Raw genomic sequence first — 16,167 nt, 5'->3', positions numbered from 1 at the left:
TTGTATAAAACGGGAACTTTTTTTTTTATCCAAAAATTAAGAGCGCCCCCTATATCGAAGAAGTTAATCCTGTATTGACACTTTGCTTGTTTGATGGTTCATCTGAGGGCATAACAGGATTTCTTATCGTCCGGGTTAGTCTCCCGCTCCTTGAAAGCGGCAGCTCTAGCCTTTAGCTCGATGCAGATATTGCCTGTAATCCATGGCTTCTGGTTGGGATATGTACGCACAGTCACTGTGGGGACGACGTCATCGATGCACTTACTGATGAAGGGATTCATCCAATGACACTGATGGAATACACCACCTCAGTCATTGGATGAATCCCTGAACATATTCCAGTCTGTGCTAACAAAACAGTCCTGTAGAGTAGCATCCATGTCATCTGACCACTTCCATATTGAGTGAGACACTGGTACTTCCTGCTTTAGTTTTTGCTTGTAAGCAGGAATCAGGAGGATAGAATAATGGTCAGATTTGCCAAATGAAGGGCGGGGAGAGCTTTGTATGCATCTCTGTGTATGGTGTAAAGGTGGTTTAGGATTATTTTCCCCCTGGTTGCACATGTGACATGCTGGTGTAAATTTGGTAAAACAGATTTAAGTTTTCCTGCATTAAAGTTCCCTGCCACTAGGGAGTGCCGTTTCTTCTTCGCATTTTCTTCTTTGCTTATGGCCTTAGAGTTGTTTGAGAGCGGTCTTAGTGCCAGCTTCTTTAAGTGGTGGTAAATAGACTGCTACGAATAATACAGATGAACTCTCTTGGTAGATAATGTGGTCTACAGCTTATCATAAGGTACTCCACCTCAGGCGAGCAATACCTCGAGACTTCTTTAATATTAGACATCGCGCACCAGTTGTTATTTATAGAAACATACCCCCCCCACCCCTTGTCTTACCAGAGGTAGTGTCTTTGTTCTGCCGGTGCATGGAAAATCCGGCTAGCTCTATATTTTCCGTATTTTCGTTCAGCCACGTCTCGGGGAAACATAAGATGTAAACTTTTTAAATGTCCCGTTGGTAGGTTAATCTTAATTGTATGTCATCCATTTTATTTTCCAATGATTGCACGTTAGCGAGAAGAATGAAAGGTATGGGGAGTTTACTCATTCGCCTCCGGATTCCTGATCTGCGTCCTCTTTTCTGCAGCCTGTTCTTAACGCAAAAGGCATGGATCTGGGCCCGTTCGAGTGAAAGCAGGATATCCTTCTCGTCTGACTTGTTACAGGAAAATGTTTGTTCCAGTCCGCGATGAGTAATCGCTTTCCTGATGCCCAGAAGTTATTTTCGGCAACATTATGTACACAATAAGTTTTTAAATATTTTTTATTACACAAAACGCAAAAAAAAATAGCACAATTGGTTGGGAGACTGTAAAACGCCATCTTGTCATATCACCTACCTTGGCGTGAAGGATAAACATTGAAACCTTTTTACCCCTTTTTCTTTCAAATTTCGTGATATCCAGTTGGTAGTTAGTCTTGTCCCATGGCTGCAACTCCCGTAAAGACTCGAGAGGCGAAGGTCGAAAGCCATGCGTCCTCCGAAACACGACCGCGCCACACCGCACTGCTTCTTGACACACTACTCCCTTAACCTCTAGCAACGAGCAATCCCCTATCCGGGAGCGTAATGAAATGAAATAAATATATTCAAACACAAGCGTAGCCTTTTGTTAACAACACTGTCATCTCAGATTTTCAAAATATGCTTTACAGCCAATGCTAGACAAGCATTTGTGTAAGTTTAGCATGGCATAATGCTATGCTAGGCTGTGCTGGCAGCAGGCAACATTTTCACAAAAATAAAAGCAACCAAATTAAATAATTTACCTTTGAAGAACTTCAGATGCTTTCACTCAGGAGACTCCCAGTTAGATAGCAAATGTTCCTTTTTTCCAAAAATAATATTTTTGTAGGCGAAAAAAACGTCACGTTTGTTCATCCTGCTTGGCTGAGAAATCGACAGAAAAATACTTCAACTATATGCATTAGCATAACGCAACTTTTTCTATTCATGAAAATCGCAAATTAAATGATATAAATATATTGAAACAACAAGCTTAGCCTTTTGTTAACAACAATATCATCTCAGATTTTCAAAATATGCTTTTCAACCAAAGCTACACAAGCATTTGTGTAAGAGTATTGATAGCCTAGCATAGCATTAAGCCTAGCATTCAGCAGGCAACATTTTAACAAAAACAAGAAAAGCATTCAAATAGAATAATTTACCTTTGAAGAACTTCGGATGATTTCAATGACGAGACTCTCAGTTAGATAGCAAATGTTAATTTTTTCCAAAAAGATTATTTGTGTTGGCGAAATAGCTCCGTTTTGTTCATCACGTTTGGCTAAGAAAAAGACCGGAAAATGCAGTCACTACAACGCCAAACCTTTTTCCAAATTAGCTCCATAATATTGACAGAAACATGGCAAACGTTGTTTAGAATCAATCCTCAAGGTGTTTTTCACATATCTATTAGATAATATATATATATATATATATATCTCAGTCGTGACAGTTGGTTTCTCATCAGAAGCGAACGGAAAAGTACTGCAACTGGAGATTACGCAATAATTGCAACGGAGGACACCAAGCGACCACCTGGTAGATGTAGTCTCTTATGGTCAATCTTCCAATGATATGCCTACAAATACGTCACAATGCTGTCGACACCTTGGGGAAGTGACAGAAAACCTAAGCTCATTCGTGGCCCATTCTCAGCCATATAAGGAGTCATTGGCATGAGGCGGTTTCAAAAAATGCGGCACTTCCTGATTGGATTTTTATCTGGGTTTCGCCTGTAACATCAGTTCTGTGGCACTCACAGACAATATCTTTGCAGTTTTGGAAACGTCAGTGTTTTCTTTCCAAAGCTGTCAATTATATGCATAGTCGAGCATCTTTTTGTGACAAAATATCTTGTTTAAAACTGGAACGTTTTTCATCCAAAAATTAAAATAGCGCCCTCTATATCCAAGAAGTTAACCTGGAAGCCAGCCGCACCAATATGTCGGAGGAAACACCGTACAACTGGCGACCGTGTCAGCGTGCATGCGCCCAACCCACCACAGGAGTCGCTAGATCGTGATGGGACAAGGATATCCCGACCGGCCAAACCCTCCCCTAACCCAGACAGCGCTGGGCCAATTGTGCGTCACCTCATGGGTCTCCCGGTGGAGGCCCGGGATCGAACCCAGTTCTAGAGTGACTCCTCAAGGACTGCAGTGCCTTAGACCCCTGAGCCACTCAGGAGGCCCATTTTTGAAACTATAACTGTAAATGTAATTGTTTAACCTGATGTTTTATTTTGAGGCATTTCTTAGCATGTTCCAACCATAGCAATGTTAAGGGGATTATTTTATGAACCCTTCCTCATATGCCATTCAAAATCAATATTTCACTCATGTTCTCAACTTTCTTTCATTGTCCAGCAGCCAAAGACACAATCCTAATTATTATATTAGTGGCAATGTGTAACTTTTTGGGCGACCTGACCAAATTCACATAGAAATGCTAGTTATTGATCTATAAGCGGTAGATCTGTTCTATCTGCACTACTTCTAAGCTTCCCGTTCTTAAGTAATTTTGCGTCTTTCCACTGTCGGTTTTGTACACCAGCATCACCACAGCTGAAAATAATGTTTTTGGTTATTGAAAATATATTTTGGGGGTTTAGACGTCACAAGGATGCTCTACACCAGGGGTTCCCAAACGTTTTCACTCAGGGGGCCCCACTTCCAGCATTGGGGAAAATCCCGTGCTCTGAGGGAGAAGGGAATTATAATAACAATTATTAAAATATTATATTCAGCCCAACAGCACAACGTCCACTTTGGCATGGATTTGTTTTAGGTGTCGACGGTGGTCGACGCTGACGGGAAATGTGAGGCCTGCTCCAGGACCAGGGCTGCCTACTGCTGATCTATTGGCTGATTTGCTTCTGACAAATTTAAGGACCTTCCCGAAATCAGAAATAACTTCCTCTGTTAGACAGAGGAGCGACTAATAGATTTACTATCACTCACTCTCTGTGTGCAGCTCACTCTGCATGGTCTCTGCTCATGGTTGCTCTGTGTGTAACCATAGCAACGGCTCCGCTTGGGTTGCTCTGCTCAATGTGGAGACATGAGAGTAGTTGGCTACTTTTCATCACTCTAAACTCAAGGAACATTATTTTCTGTGAAATATCTCTCGTTATACTTAACGAGTTTGAAGCACTTCTGACACCATGTTAGGATCTTAGTCAGATATGACTGTATTGTGTAGCAGTGCAAGAGCAAATGGCTCCGCTTCAAAATGTATAATGTCGAGGCCCAGTGACGAGAACCATGTAGCTATGACGCGTTCCTACACGGTTTCCTGATTTCAGATTGAACACTTAAAGAAGTTATTTTACCCACTGATAGAACATAGGCTTTCACTGAGTTGACAGGAGTTTCATGATTTGTATTTCGGGGTTGGATTATAACCGCTTAAACGTTTGACATGTTAATGAGGGTCGGTTATTCAGCAGCAGCAAAATTGACCCAAATTTGCATCCCTAGTGTGTGCCTTTCAAACATGGCTTGATGATATTGACCTTAAGACTGGTTGTCATACTTTGCTCAAGGATCATGCCTTTATTTCTTCAACATTGCGCTACACACTGTACTAAGTGTGTGTGTGTGTGTGTGTGTGTGTGTGTGTGTGTGTGTGTGTGTGTGTGTGTGTGTCTACCTGCCTCTTCTCCCCTCAGCATCACAGCATGCTGAAGCAGCAGGACCTGAACAATGCCATGATTGTGTCGTCCAGGGAGATGTTCAGCGCCCTGTCCCAGCTGGTGCCTTGTGTGGGCTGCAGGCGGAGTGTGGAGCGCCTCTTCTCCCAGCTGGTGGAGTCTGGGAACCCGGCTCTGGAGCCCCTCACTGTGAAGCCCATCGGCGTGCTCTCTGTCACCAAGGCCTGGGTGGTCAACGCAAAGAAGCTCTACACCCTCTTCTACGTCCACGGGTGGGTGAGACCTGTAGTCTTATCTCTCTATTCATACTTTATTGGAATGTCAAACTGAATCTTGTGTATCTTAACGTTTTATTAATACTTTATTGACCTGTCATAAGACGGACTCATACTATTGCTGTGGTCCATCTTTTATCTGTACTTTATTGGCCAATTTGCCTTAGAACGAATCGGTAAACTGTCCCCTTGGACAGCAAAAATATGACTTCCCATTTCTCGAGTCCCAGTAAGAATCATCTGTATTTGTGTGTTGGAATGTTTTTTTGTTTAACTTATATAATAAGTACTGATCAAATCTGACCACTTGTGTTTTTATGGTAAGCTATTAGTTAGCAGAATTTTTAGTTTGATACCAGGTTTAGCGCCACGATACTTTATACCATCACGAAACTACGTACCAGAATGATACCACGGGTGAAAAAATAAGGCGTATTAACCAAAGTTACAGAATGACACTTGATCCAGACAGATCTTTTGAGTTCAATATCATTACATTTTATTTTTAATTTTAAATGTATGCACTCATGATTCAATTATAACATAGAATCAATTTGACTTTGGTAAAAAGAAAAAGCTCTAACTACATAGGCCTTGGCTACATCTTGATTTACCCAGTTTATCAGATTAGAGATTTGCAGTGCATTTGGAAAGTGTTCAGATACCTTCACTTCTTCCACATTTTATTAGTTACAACCTTATTCTAAAATGGCTTATATACATTTTTGACAAAGCAAAAACAGGTTTTTAGAAATCTATGCTAATGAATTACAAATAAAAGACAAACCCTATTTACATAAGTATTCAGACCCTTTGCTATGAGGACCTCAGACTGGGGTGAAGGTTCACATTCGAACAGGACAACGACCCTATACACACAGCCAAGACAACGTAGTAGTGGCTTCAGGACAAGTCTCTGAATGTCCTTGAGTGGCCCAGCCAGAGCCTGGACCTGAACCCGATAGAACATCTCTGGAGAGACCTGAAAATAGCTGTGCAGCGATGCTCCCCATCCAACCTGACAGAGCTTGAGAGGATTTGCAGAGAAGAATGGGGAAACTCTCCAATTACAGGTATGACAAGCTTGTTGTGTCATACCCAAGAATACTCAATGCTGTAATCGTTGCCAAAGGTACTTCAACAAATTACTGAGTAAAGGGTCTGAATATTGAAGTAAATGTGATAACGTTATTTTTGATAAATTAGCAAAATATTTATAGAAAGTATTTGCTTTGTCATTTTGAGGTATTGTGAAAAGATTGATGGACAAAAACAAGTTAATCAATTTTAGAATATGGCTGATTTCAAGGGGCTACAGATGAAAACCGTCTGTTTCCCTTGCATTTGGGATTTATTTTTTGTGTTCTGGTCACCATTTGCATGTAAGACGCAATCTCTTCTTTGATAAGTGTTTGCTGTCTCTTAAGAACCATGACATCATTCACACACACCCAGTTTGAGGCATGATTGGGGAGACTTGAGGTGTTTTGCATTATTCAAGTCTGTTAACTTTGCAGCATAAATTGTGATACAGCCCAGACTCCTAGTGAGTGCAATGGTTCCTCAGGACAGGCTAGAGCTAGTAATGAGTAAATGGAGCAGGCACGGTGCTCTCGCGCTATAAGGGGACATAGGCTGCGCTGACATACAGACTCTCGATCAGTAGCCGATAAATGGTTCGGTAGTCAAAATTTATCAGATTCTGGTATTGAAAGAAAGTACAGAAGTTTCAGTATACTGTGCAACACTGTTAGCAGTTGATGTTACTCTTCAATAACACAGACCCCAAAGCAAATCGGGGAGAATAGGTTTAATCAAAGAGGACAAATCATCGATTTTTCCCGTGTGCTTTCATTTTCAAAATTGTTACTGTTACCGGTAACTGGAGAGCATTCAGTAGAGCCATCTCCTGTGGTCCATTCTTCGCAGGAGCTCCCAGTGATGTCATGATTTTTTTAAAATATGGAAAACACCAGAAGCATACCTTGAGTCTGTGTAGATATCAGTTTTCCTTCAGCCTGTTTGCATGCTTCTGTCAAAGCCTCCAATTCCACCACCTGTGCTGATGTTCCTGCAGGTAACGTGCCTGTCACTATCACATTGTCCATTGTAGTAACTGCCCAGCCTGCCTTCCTCACACCCCCCTCCACAATGCTTGAACCATCTGTGTGTAAGATAAACTCAGGCTTTTCCCATGGATGACTCTTAATAAACCCATCAGAGAGCTGATCCAAAGCCAACTTGGAACAGTCGTGTTCAAGTAATGTATCTGGAGGAAGCATCAGAGTAGCTGGATTACATGGTGTGCCACGTTGTATCATGTGCGGATACACCTCCAACACCGTCGACCATTTGTTCCAATGAGCACTTGTGACCTGTGCAGCTCGATTCATTGTCAAGAGTTTGAACCACTGGTCTGCAGAATCTACATTCACTACTGTAGTAGCATCCATAGTTTTCTTGCTCATTTGGATATTGTTTTGTGCAATGCGGGCCAACACCTGTCAACCACACTGCTTCCATATCCAAAGTTCCACACATGTTTATTTGTAGTCCAAATAGGACGGTTCTGAACTGTAGAGCCCTGCCCCGTCACCTTCCCTTCAGAAATGTTCAGTGTAGGGTCAAATTGCATAATAACATCAAGGACTAAAATAGGTTGTTCAAATGAGCCTATCCACACCCCTGCATCAATCTTCATTGGACCAATATGAATTGATAATGGTTGTCTGTTTCATATCTGGACATATAAACTCAGCAAAAAAAAGCCATGTCCTCTCACTGTCAACTGTTTATTTTCTGCAGACTTAACGTGTAAATATTTGTATGAACATAAGATTCAACAACTGAGACATAAACTGAACATGTTCCACAGACATGTGACTAACAGAAATGGAATAATGTGTCCCTGAACAAAGAGGCTGAGTTCAATGATGCTGTGACACACTGCCCCAGACCATGACGGACCCTCCACCTCCAAATCGATCCCGCTCCAGAGAACAGGCCTCGGTGTAACGCTCATTCCTTCGACGATAAACGTGAATCCGACCATCACCCATTGTGAGAAAAAAACGCAACTCGCCGGTGAAGAGCACTTTTTGCCTGTCCTGTCCGGTCCAGCGACGGTGGGTTTGTGCCCATAGGCGACGTTGTTGCTGGTGATGTCTGGTGAGGACCTGCCTTACAACAGGCCTATAAGCCCTCAGTCCAGCCTCTCTCAGCCTATTGCGGACAGTCTGAGCACTGATGGAGGGATTGTGTGTTCCTGGGGCAACTCCGGCAGCTGTTGTTGTCATCCTGTACCTGTCCCGCAGGTGTGATGTTCGGCTGTACTGATCCTGTGCAGGTGTTACACATGGTCTGCCACTGCGAGGACGATCAGCTGTCTGTCCTGTCTCCCTGTAGCTCTGTCTTAGGCGTCTCACAGTACAGACATTGCAATGTATTGCCCTGGCCACATCTGCAGTCCTCATTCCTCCTTGCAGCATGCCTAGGGCACGTTCACACAGATGAGCAGGGACCCTGGGCATCTATCTTTTGGTGTTTTTCAGAGTCAGTAGAAAGGCCTCTTTAGTGTCCCAAGTTTTCATAACTCTGACCTTAATTGCCTACCGTCTGTCTGTAAGCTGTTAGTGTCTTAACGACCGTTCCACAGGTTCTATTAGTTTCCCTCCAAAGCGTCCAGCAAACTGTTGCTGAGCCGGAGAGAGCTTCTTAAATGTCAGCATCGGCATTGTGTCGTTGGGGCTGTTTTACTCCTGTTTCCCTGAGACGGACCCTGCTTTCCCTGGTCATTCCTCATAAGAACACATTTTCTTTTCCGACCGTCTTGTTGCCAGTGACCAGAAACCTTGCAATAATGACACACCAGGTTTCTCTTCTGCTGAATGAGTGTAGTTTTTGGTTTCACTCGGAACCTGACAGCCTGTCGACGATGTCGCCATAGTTTTCTCTCCCAGTCCGTAGTTGTAAATCATCATGTGTGATTTCGCCAATCATCATGTTTGGATTGCATCAGCTGATGAGTGATTTGCCCCATTTGTAGAGGAATTGAGTGCTTCTTCTATGTCGGGTCACCCACTGTCTAACCACTTCTGCTCTAAACCTTTCTTCATATTCAACAAATGGTTATTTTTGGTTTTTGAACATGTTTGGTTCTCTCTCCCCAGTTGGTGGTTGCATTGGTAAGGCCCTTAAGGAAAACATGTATGGCTCTCCATCCATGGGCCACATCTTGCTCTTCACCACCCACAGCTCTATAAACCTTTTCTTCAAGTACTCCATGTTCAGTTGTTCAAAACAAAGGCTAGTAACTGTAACCCGTCATAAGGATGTTGATTGTAGAGTTTCTTAACGCTTCATATGGTCCCATGTCTTCATAACCACGTCTAGTGGATGTTTCAAAGTTTTTGACCATTCATCCAACTGTTTTGGAGATGATTTATGTGATTACTGTCACTGGAGGTTTGTCTTTACTACCTTTTTGCAGCCTGTGTTCTGGTTGGCCCAAGACATTGTTCATAACCGCTGTCAGTATCTGTTGACTCAAAGCCAGGTAGTGCTGACCAGATGGTTGAAACCTTATCTGCCTTGCGCAACTCAGTGTGAGGATAGATGGAGGGAACAAAGGGTCCACATGTTGGGGCCAAGTCTGTTTTTACAACCCTTTCCTGTAGTTGTTGGATTTGTCCTTTTTATCTGTTCACTAAGAGCTCTCAAACTATCTTTATCTTTCTGCAATGTCCGATCACGGTTATCAAGACAGAATTTCTCATCCCTCTCCCTTACTACTTTTAATACAGATAAAGACCATCTCGTTTTTGTCAACGAGTTAGACATTCTCTGTATTTTTTTTATCCAAGTTTTTTGTCCATCAGACAGATTCCATCTTTGTCAACAATGACAAATAGAATAGTTATCTCTTGCCTACACTTCTCTGCTTTGAAATGGTTCTTCATATCACTAGACAGTGATTTTAAAATATTTATCATGCTCACATCCGGAGGAGCTGTTCAGCCCTTTTCCAGAGTGGTTTTCTCACTTAATGTAATGCCATTAACTTCAAAAGTTGTATAATATATCTATATTTGAAATGAAAACCTTGAGGACTCAAACCTCCTTTCTATATATAGGACACATATTGTCTCTGTAGGGCCTGCTTACCCATAACAGATTTTATCTTCAAAAGCTTGTTCAAGGCTTACATTACCCACACGTGTAAAAATGAGCAACTCCTATGCAACAAGGTTTCACAAAATGGAATTGAACCCCTATAATAGAGAGATAACAAACTCCTAACGGAACAAACAAAGGACTCGAACCTTATACATAACAGATGGGTATCATTCATTGCATGCACTGATTTTGGTTCCTTTTAAATGATATTGGTCTAGACTCACTCAACAATCTGTTAGCAGTCAATCAGGAGATTAAGATTTGAATCAGCCCTATTTCTTTTCCCTGGATCAACACAGTTGAGTTTTTCTTTTCTTGTTGGTCACGACACAAGTGTTAGCAGTTGATGTTACTCTTCAATAACACAGACCCCAAAGCAAATTGGGGGGGAATTATAGGTTTATTCAAAGAAGACAAATCATAGACGTTATGCTGAGAGGTAGATGTTCATTCTCCCTTGTCCTCAGTGATTCTCTCCACAGAACAAAGGGACAGGATGTAGTTTTATAATCCAGCCCTAGTATGTGGTTGACCAATTAGAATTCCTTCAATTAAAACTGGGCCAATGGCCAAATAAGTATCCTATTTCAGGCTCAATGTACAGTGGGGAGAACAAGTATTTGATACACTGCCAATTTTTGTAAGGTTTCCTACTTACAAAGCATGTTGAGGTCAATTTTTTTAATCATAGGTACACTTCAACTGTGAGAGATGGAATCTAAAACAAAAATCCAGAAAATCACAGTATGATTTTTAAGTAATTAATTTGCATTTTATTGCATGACATAAGTATTTGATACATCAGAAAAGCAGAACTTAATATTTGGTACAGAAACCTTTGTTTGCAATTACAGAGATTATACGTTTCCTGTAGTTCTTGACCAGGTTTGCACACACTGCAGCAGGGATTTTGGCCCACTCCTCCATACAGGCCTTATCCAGATCCTTCAGGTTTTGGGGCTGTCGCTGGGCAATATGGACTTTCAGCTCCCTCCAAAGAATTTCTATTGGGTTCAGGTCTGGAGACTGGCTAGGCCACTCCAGGACCTTGAGATGCTTCTTACGGAGCCACTCCTTAGTTGCCCTGGCTGTGTGTTTCGGGTCGTTGTCATACTGGAAGACCCAGCCACGACCCCTCTTCAATGCTCTTACTGAGGGAAGGAGATGGTTGGCCAAGATCTCGCGATACATGGCCCCATCCATCCTCCCCTCAATACGCTGCAGTCTTCCTGTCCCCTTTGCAGAAAAGCATCCCCAAAGAATGATGTTTCCACCTACATGCTTCACGGTTGGGATGGTGTTCTTGGGGTTGTACTCATCCTCCTCCTTCCTCCAAACACAGCGAGTGGAGTTTAGACCAAAAAGCTCTATTTTTGTCTCATCAGACCACATGACCTTCTCCCATTCCTCCTCTGGATCATCCAGATGGTCATTGGCAAACTTCAGACGGGCCTGGACATGCGCTGGCTTGAGCAGGGGGACCTTGCGTGCGCTGCAGAATTTTAATCCATGACGGCATAGTGTGTTTCTAATGTTTTTTTTTTAGACTGTGGTCCCAGCTCTCTTCAGGTCATTGACCAGGTCCTGCCGGGTAGTTCTGGGCTGATCCCTCACCTTCCTCATGATCATTGACGCCCCACGAGGTGAGATCTTGCATGGAGCCCCAGACCGAGGGTGATTGACCGTCATCTTGAACTTCTTCCATTTTTTAATCATTGCACCAACAGTTGTTGACTTCTCCCCAAGCTGCTTACCTATTGTCCTGTAGCCCATCCCAGCCTTGTGCAGGTCTACAGTTTTATCCCTGATGCCCTTACACAGCTCTCTGGTCTTGGCCATTGTGGAGAGGTTGGAGTCTGTTTGATTGAGTGTGTGGACAGGTGTCTTTTTATACAGGTAATGAGTTCAAACAGGTGCAGTTAATAATACAGGTAATGAGTGGAGAACAGCTTCTTAAAGAAAAACTAACAGGTCTGTGAGAGCCGGGATTCTTACTGGTTGGTAGGTGATCAAATACTTATGTCAAGCAATAAAATGCAAATTAATTACTTAAAAATCATACAATGTGATTTTTGTTTTAGTAGGAAACACTGCCGATTTTGCAGGTTATCAAATACTTGTTCTCCCCACTGTATAGACAAATTCCTCCCATGTCTCTAACCCATTGATCATTAATCCCCTGTTACATAAACTACTTTCCATTCATCATTAGTATTCTATTGACTTTTAGTCCTCTGCGCTGTGTAGTTATCTTCAAAATATTCTTACAACTACTACAGTATTAGTAAATGTGCCAGAAATAAATGTTTTTTTGTTGTTTTTTTTGTAGGTCAAAGTTGAATGACATGATCGACGCCATTCCAAAAAGCAAAAAGAATAAACGCTGCCAGTTGCACTCCTTAGACACACACAAACCTAAGCCACTGGGGTGAGTCACATTAACTGTACCTATTTATCATCTATCTACAGTGCATTTGGAAAGTATTCAGACCCCTTCACTTTTTCCACATTTTATTAGGTTACAGACTTATTCTAAAATTGATTAAATAAATACAAATCTTCAATCTACACACTATTGATGCGGGGGAATATATATATATATTTTTTAACATTTATTAGAAAAATAACCACTTATTTCCATAAGTATTCACAGACCCTTTGCTATCAGACTCGAAAATTAGCTCTGACGCATCCTGTTTCCATTGATCATCCTTGAGATTTTTCTGCAACTTGATTGGTGTCCACCTGTGGTAAACACAATTGATTGGACATGATTTGGAAAGGCACACACACCTGTCTATATAAGGTCCCACAGTTGACAGTGTATGTCAGAGCAAAAACCAAGAAATGGAGTCGAAGGAATTGTCTGTAGAGCTCCGACAGGACTGTGTAGAGGCACAGATCTGGGGACGGGTAACAACACATTTCTACAGCATTGAATGTCCCCAAGGACACAGTGGCCTTCATTCTTAAATGGAGGAAATATGGAACCACCAAGACTCTTCCTAGAGCTGGCCGCCCGGTCAAACTGAGCAACCAGGGGCCTTGGTCAGGGAGGTGACCAAGAACTTGGTGGTCACTTTGGAGTGCTGGAAGTTCCTCCCATCAGGCCTTTATGGTTGAGGGGCTAGACGGAAGACACTCCTCAGTAAAAGGCACATAACAGCCTGCTTGGAGTTTGCCAAAAGGCACCTAAAGTACTCTGACCATGAGAAACAAGATTTGCTGGTCTGACGAAACCAAGATTGAAATCTGGCCTGTATGCCATGCGCCACATCAATAGGGAACCTGGTACCATCCCTACGGTGAAGCATGGTGGTGGCAGCATCATGCTGTGGGGATGTTTTTCAGCGGGAGAGACTGGGAACCTAGTCAGGATCGAGGCAAAGATTAACTGAGTCAATTACATAGAGATCCTTGATGAAAACCTGCTCCAGAGAGCTAAGACTGGCCGGACTTCAACCCAAGAAGACGAGAGGCTGTAATTGCTACCAAAGGTGCTTCAACAAAGTACTGAGTAAAGGGTCTGAATACTTGTGTAAATGTGATATTTCAGTTTTTATATACATTAGCAAAGAAACTGAAGGGGTCTGAATACTTTCCGACTGCACTGTAACTGCTGTATTGGACTTAATTGCAATATTGTTTATGACTATACAATTCTAGAGGAATAAGTTGTGAAGCCTGTTCTCTCATTTCTGGTAAATTTAAATGTAAGCTGTATGTCCACCTATTGGTCAGACTAGGAAATTTGAGGCTTTAGTAAGAGTATTTTGTGATGTACAGTATTGAAGTGTCTTCGAGATGTCTCTATGAATCTTTAGAGGAGAAGGGAGCGTAGACAAAGGGCTAGGTTTAGAGAAAGACAAAGATGGAGGAGCCAAGAGAGACCGCAGATGTAACGTCGCTTTTCACTTTGGCCCTTTTCAGTCCCCCAGCAGGTATGCAGCAAAGCAAACAGCTTGTTCATTAAGAGTTTAAGTGACATTTCTGAATGCTAGCTAGTTAGCGCCAGTCTGAAGTAGTTATGGGTGGTTTGCTGCTCACAGGGGAAGCTGGATGGAGGTGTGGGAGCTCATGTCTCAGGAGTGCAGGGATGAGGTCGTTCTGATTGACGGTGCCTGCCTCCTGGAAACCCTGGAAACATACTTGCGCAAACACAGGTTGGTTAGAGTAATGTTACTTTTGTAATAACACCTTAATGTAACTTAGACTGAAAATATATTTTACTACTACTTTACCGTGTTTTCCTTTTGTTCCTTCCCTCTTCCTTTCAGGTTCTGTACTGACTGCAAGAACAAGGTATTGAGAGCGTACAACATCCTGGTAGGGGAGCTGGACTGCACTAAAGAGAAGGGCTACTGCGCTGCCTTGTACGAGGGTATCCGCTGCTGCCCCCACGAGCGCCACGTCCATGTCTGCTGCGAGACGGACTTCATCGCCCACCTCCTGGGCCGGGCCGAGCCCGAGTTCACCGGAGGTTATGAGTATGTAAACTGATACTTTTTCTTATGTTCTATAAACACGTAGTAAAGTATGATAAAATATGCCCGTATCCTTCTGATATACTAGCTTAGTTGTAGTTTTTCCATTACCTTTTTGTTTGCTTGTTAAAGACCATATAAACTCAGCAAAAAAAGAAACGTCCTCCCTGTCAATTGCGTTTATTTTCTGCCGACTTAACGTGTAAATATCTGTATCAACATAAGATTCAACAACTGAGACAAACTGAACAAATTCCACAGACATGTGACTAACAGAAATGGAATAATGTGTCCCTGAACAAAGGGGGATGGGGTTAAAATCAAAAGTAACAGTCAGTATCTGGTGTGGCCACCAGCTGCATTAAGTACTGCAGTGCATCTCCTCCTCATGGACTGTACCAGATTTGCCAGTTCTTGCTGTGAGATGTTACCCCACTCTTCCACCAAGGCACCTGCAAGTTCCCGGACATTTCTGGGGGGGAATGGCCCTAGCCCTCACCCTCCGATCCAACAGGTCCCAGACGTGCTCAATGGGATTGAGATCCAGGCTCTTCACTGGCCATGGCAGAACACTGACATTCCTGTCTTGCAGGAAATCATGCACAGAACGAGCAGTATGGCAGGTGGCATTGTCATGCTGGAGGTTCATGTCAGGATGAGCCTGCAGGAAGGGTACCACATGAGGGAAGAGAGGATGTCTTCCCTTTAACGCACAGCGTGGAGATTGCCTTCAATGACAACAAGCTCAGTCCGATGATGCTGTGACACACTGCCCCAGACCATGACGGACCCTCCACCTTCAAATCGATCCCACTCCAGAGTACAGGCCCCGGTGTAACGCTCATTCCTTCTACGATAAACGTGAATCCGACCATCACCCCTGGTGAGACGAAACCGCAACTCGTCAGTGAAGAGCACTTGTCTGGTCCAGCAACGGTGGGTTTGTGTCCGTAGGCAACGACGTTGCCGGTGATGTAAGGCAGGTCCTCACCAGACAACAGGCCTACAAGCCCTCAGTCCAGCCTCTCTCAGCTTATTGCGGACAGTTTGATGGAGGGATTGTGCGTTCCACCGATGGAGGGATTGTGCGCTCCTGGTGTGACTTGTGCAGTCGTTACCATCCTGTACCTGTCCCGCAGGTGTGATGTTCGGATGTTCCGATCCTGTGCAGGTGTTGTTACACGTGGTCTGCCACTGCGAGGACGATCAGCTCTCTGTCCTGTCTCCCTGTAGCTCTGTCTTAGGCGTCTCACAGCACATCTGCAGTCCTCATGCCTCCTTGCAGCATGCCTAAGACACGTTCACGCAGAGGAGCAGGGACCCATGGCATCTTTCTTTTGTTGTTTTTCAGAGTCCGTAGAAAGGCCTCTTTAGTTTCCTAAGTTTTCATAACTGTGACCTTAATTGCCTACCGTCTGTAAGCTGTTAGTGTCCTAATAGTGATAGCGGGACACCAGTCAACAACATCCGGTGAAATTGGAGGGCGCGCAATTCAAATAAATAAACGTAGT

General features: G+C 43.1%; 1 protein-coding gene across 3 annotated transcripts in view; it reads left to right on the top strand.

Annotated features, from left to right (window-relative positions):
* LOC118390997 (gametogenetin-binding protein 2-like) overlaps positions 1-16,167 on the top strand; it is a 47,587-nt gene that overhangs the window by 8,093 nt on the left and 23,327 nt on the right. For all 3 annotated transcript variants that reach the window (XM_035781892.2, XM_035781893.2, XM_052457739.1), the window contains 4 exons: positions 4,741-4,994; positions 12,502-12,600; positions 14,222-14,335; positions 14,450-14,659. In XM_035781892.2, the coding sequence (XP_035637785.1) occupies positions 4,741-4,994; positions 12,502-12,600; positions 14,222-14,335; positions 14,450-14,659 (677 nt within the window). The remainder of the gene's footprint in view (positions 1-4,740; positions 4,995-12,501; positions 12,601-14,221; positions 14,336-14,449; positions 14,660-16,167) is intronic.

This window comes from Oncorhynchus keta, chromosome 12, assembly GCF_023373465.1.
Source record: "Oncorhynchus keta strain PuntledgeMale-10-30-2019 chromosome 12, Oket_V2, whole genome shotgun sequence".
In the NCBI taxonomy this organism is placed as follows: Eukaryota; Metazoa; Chordata; class Actinopteri; order Salmoniformes; family Salmonidae; genus Oncorhynchus; species Oncorhynchus keta.
This window is presented reverse-complemented; position numbering and strand designations above follow the sequence as displayed.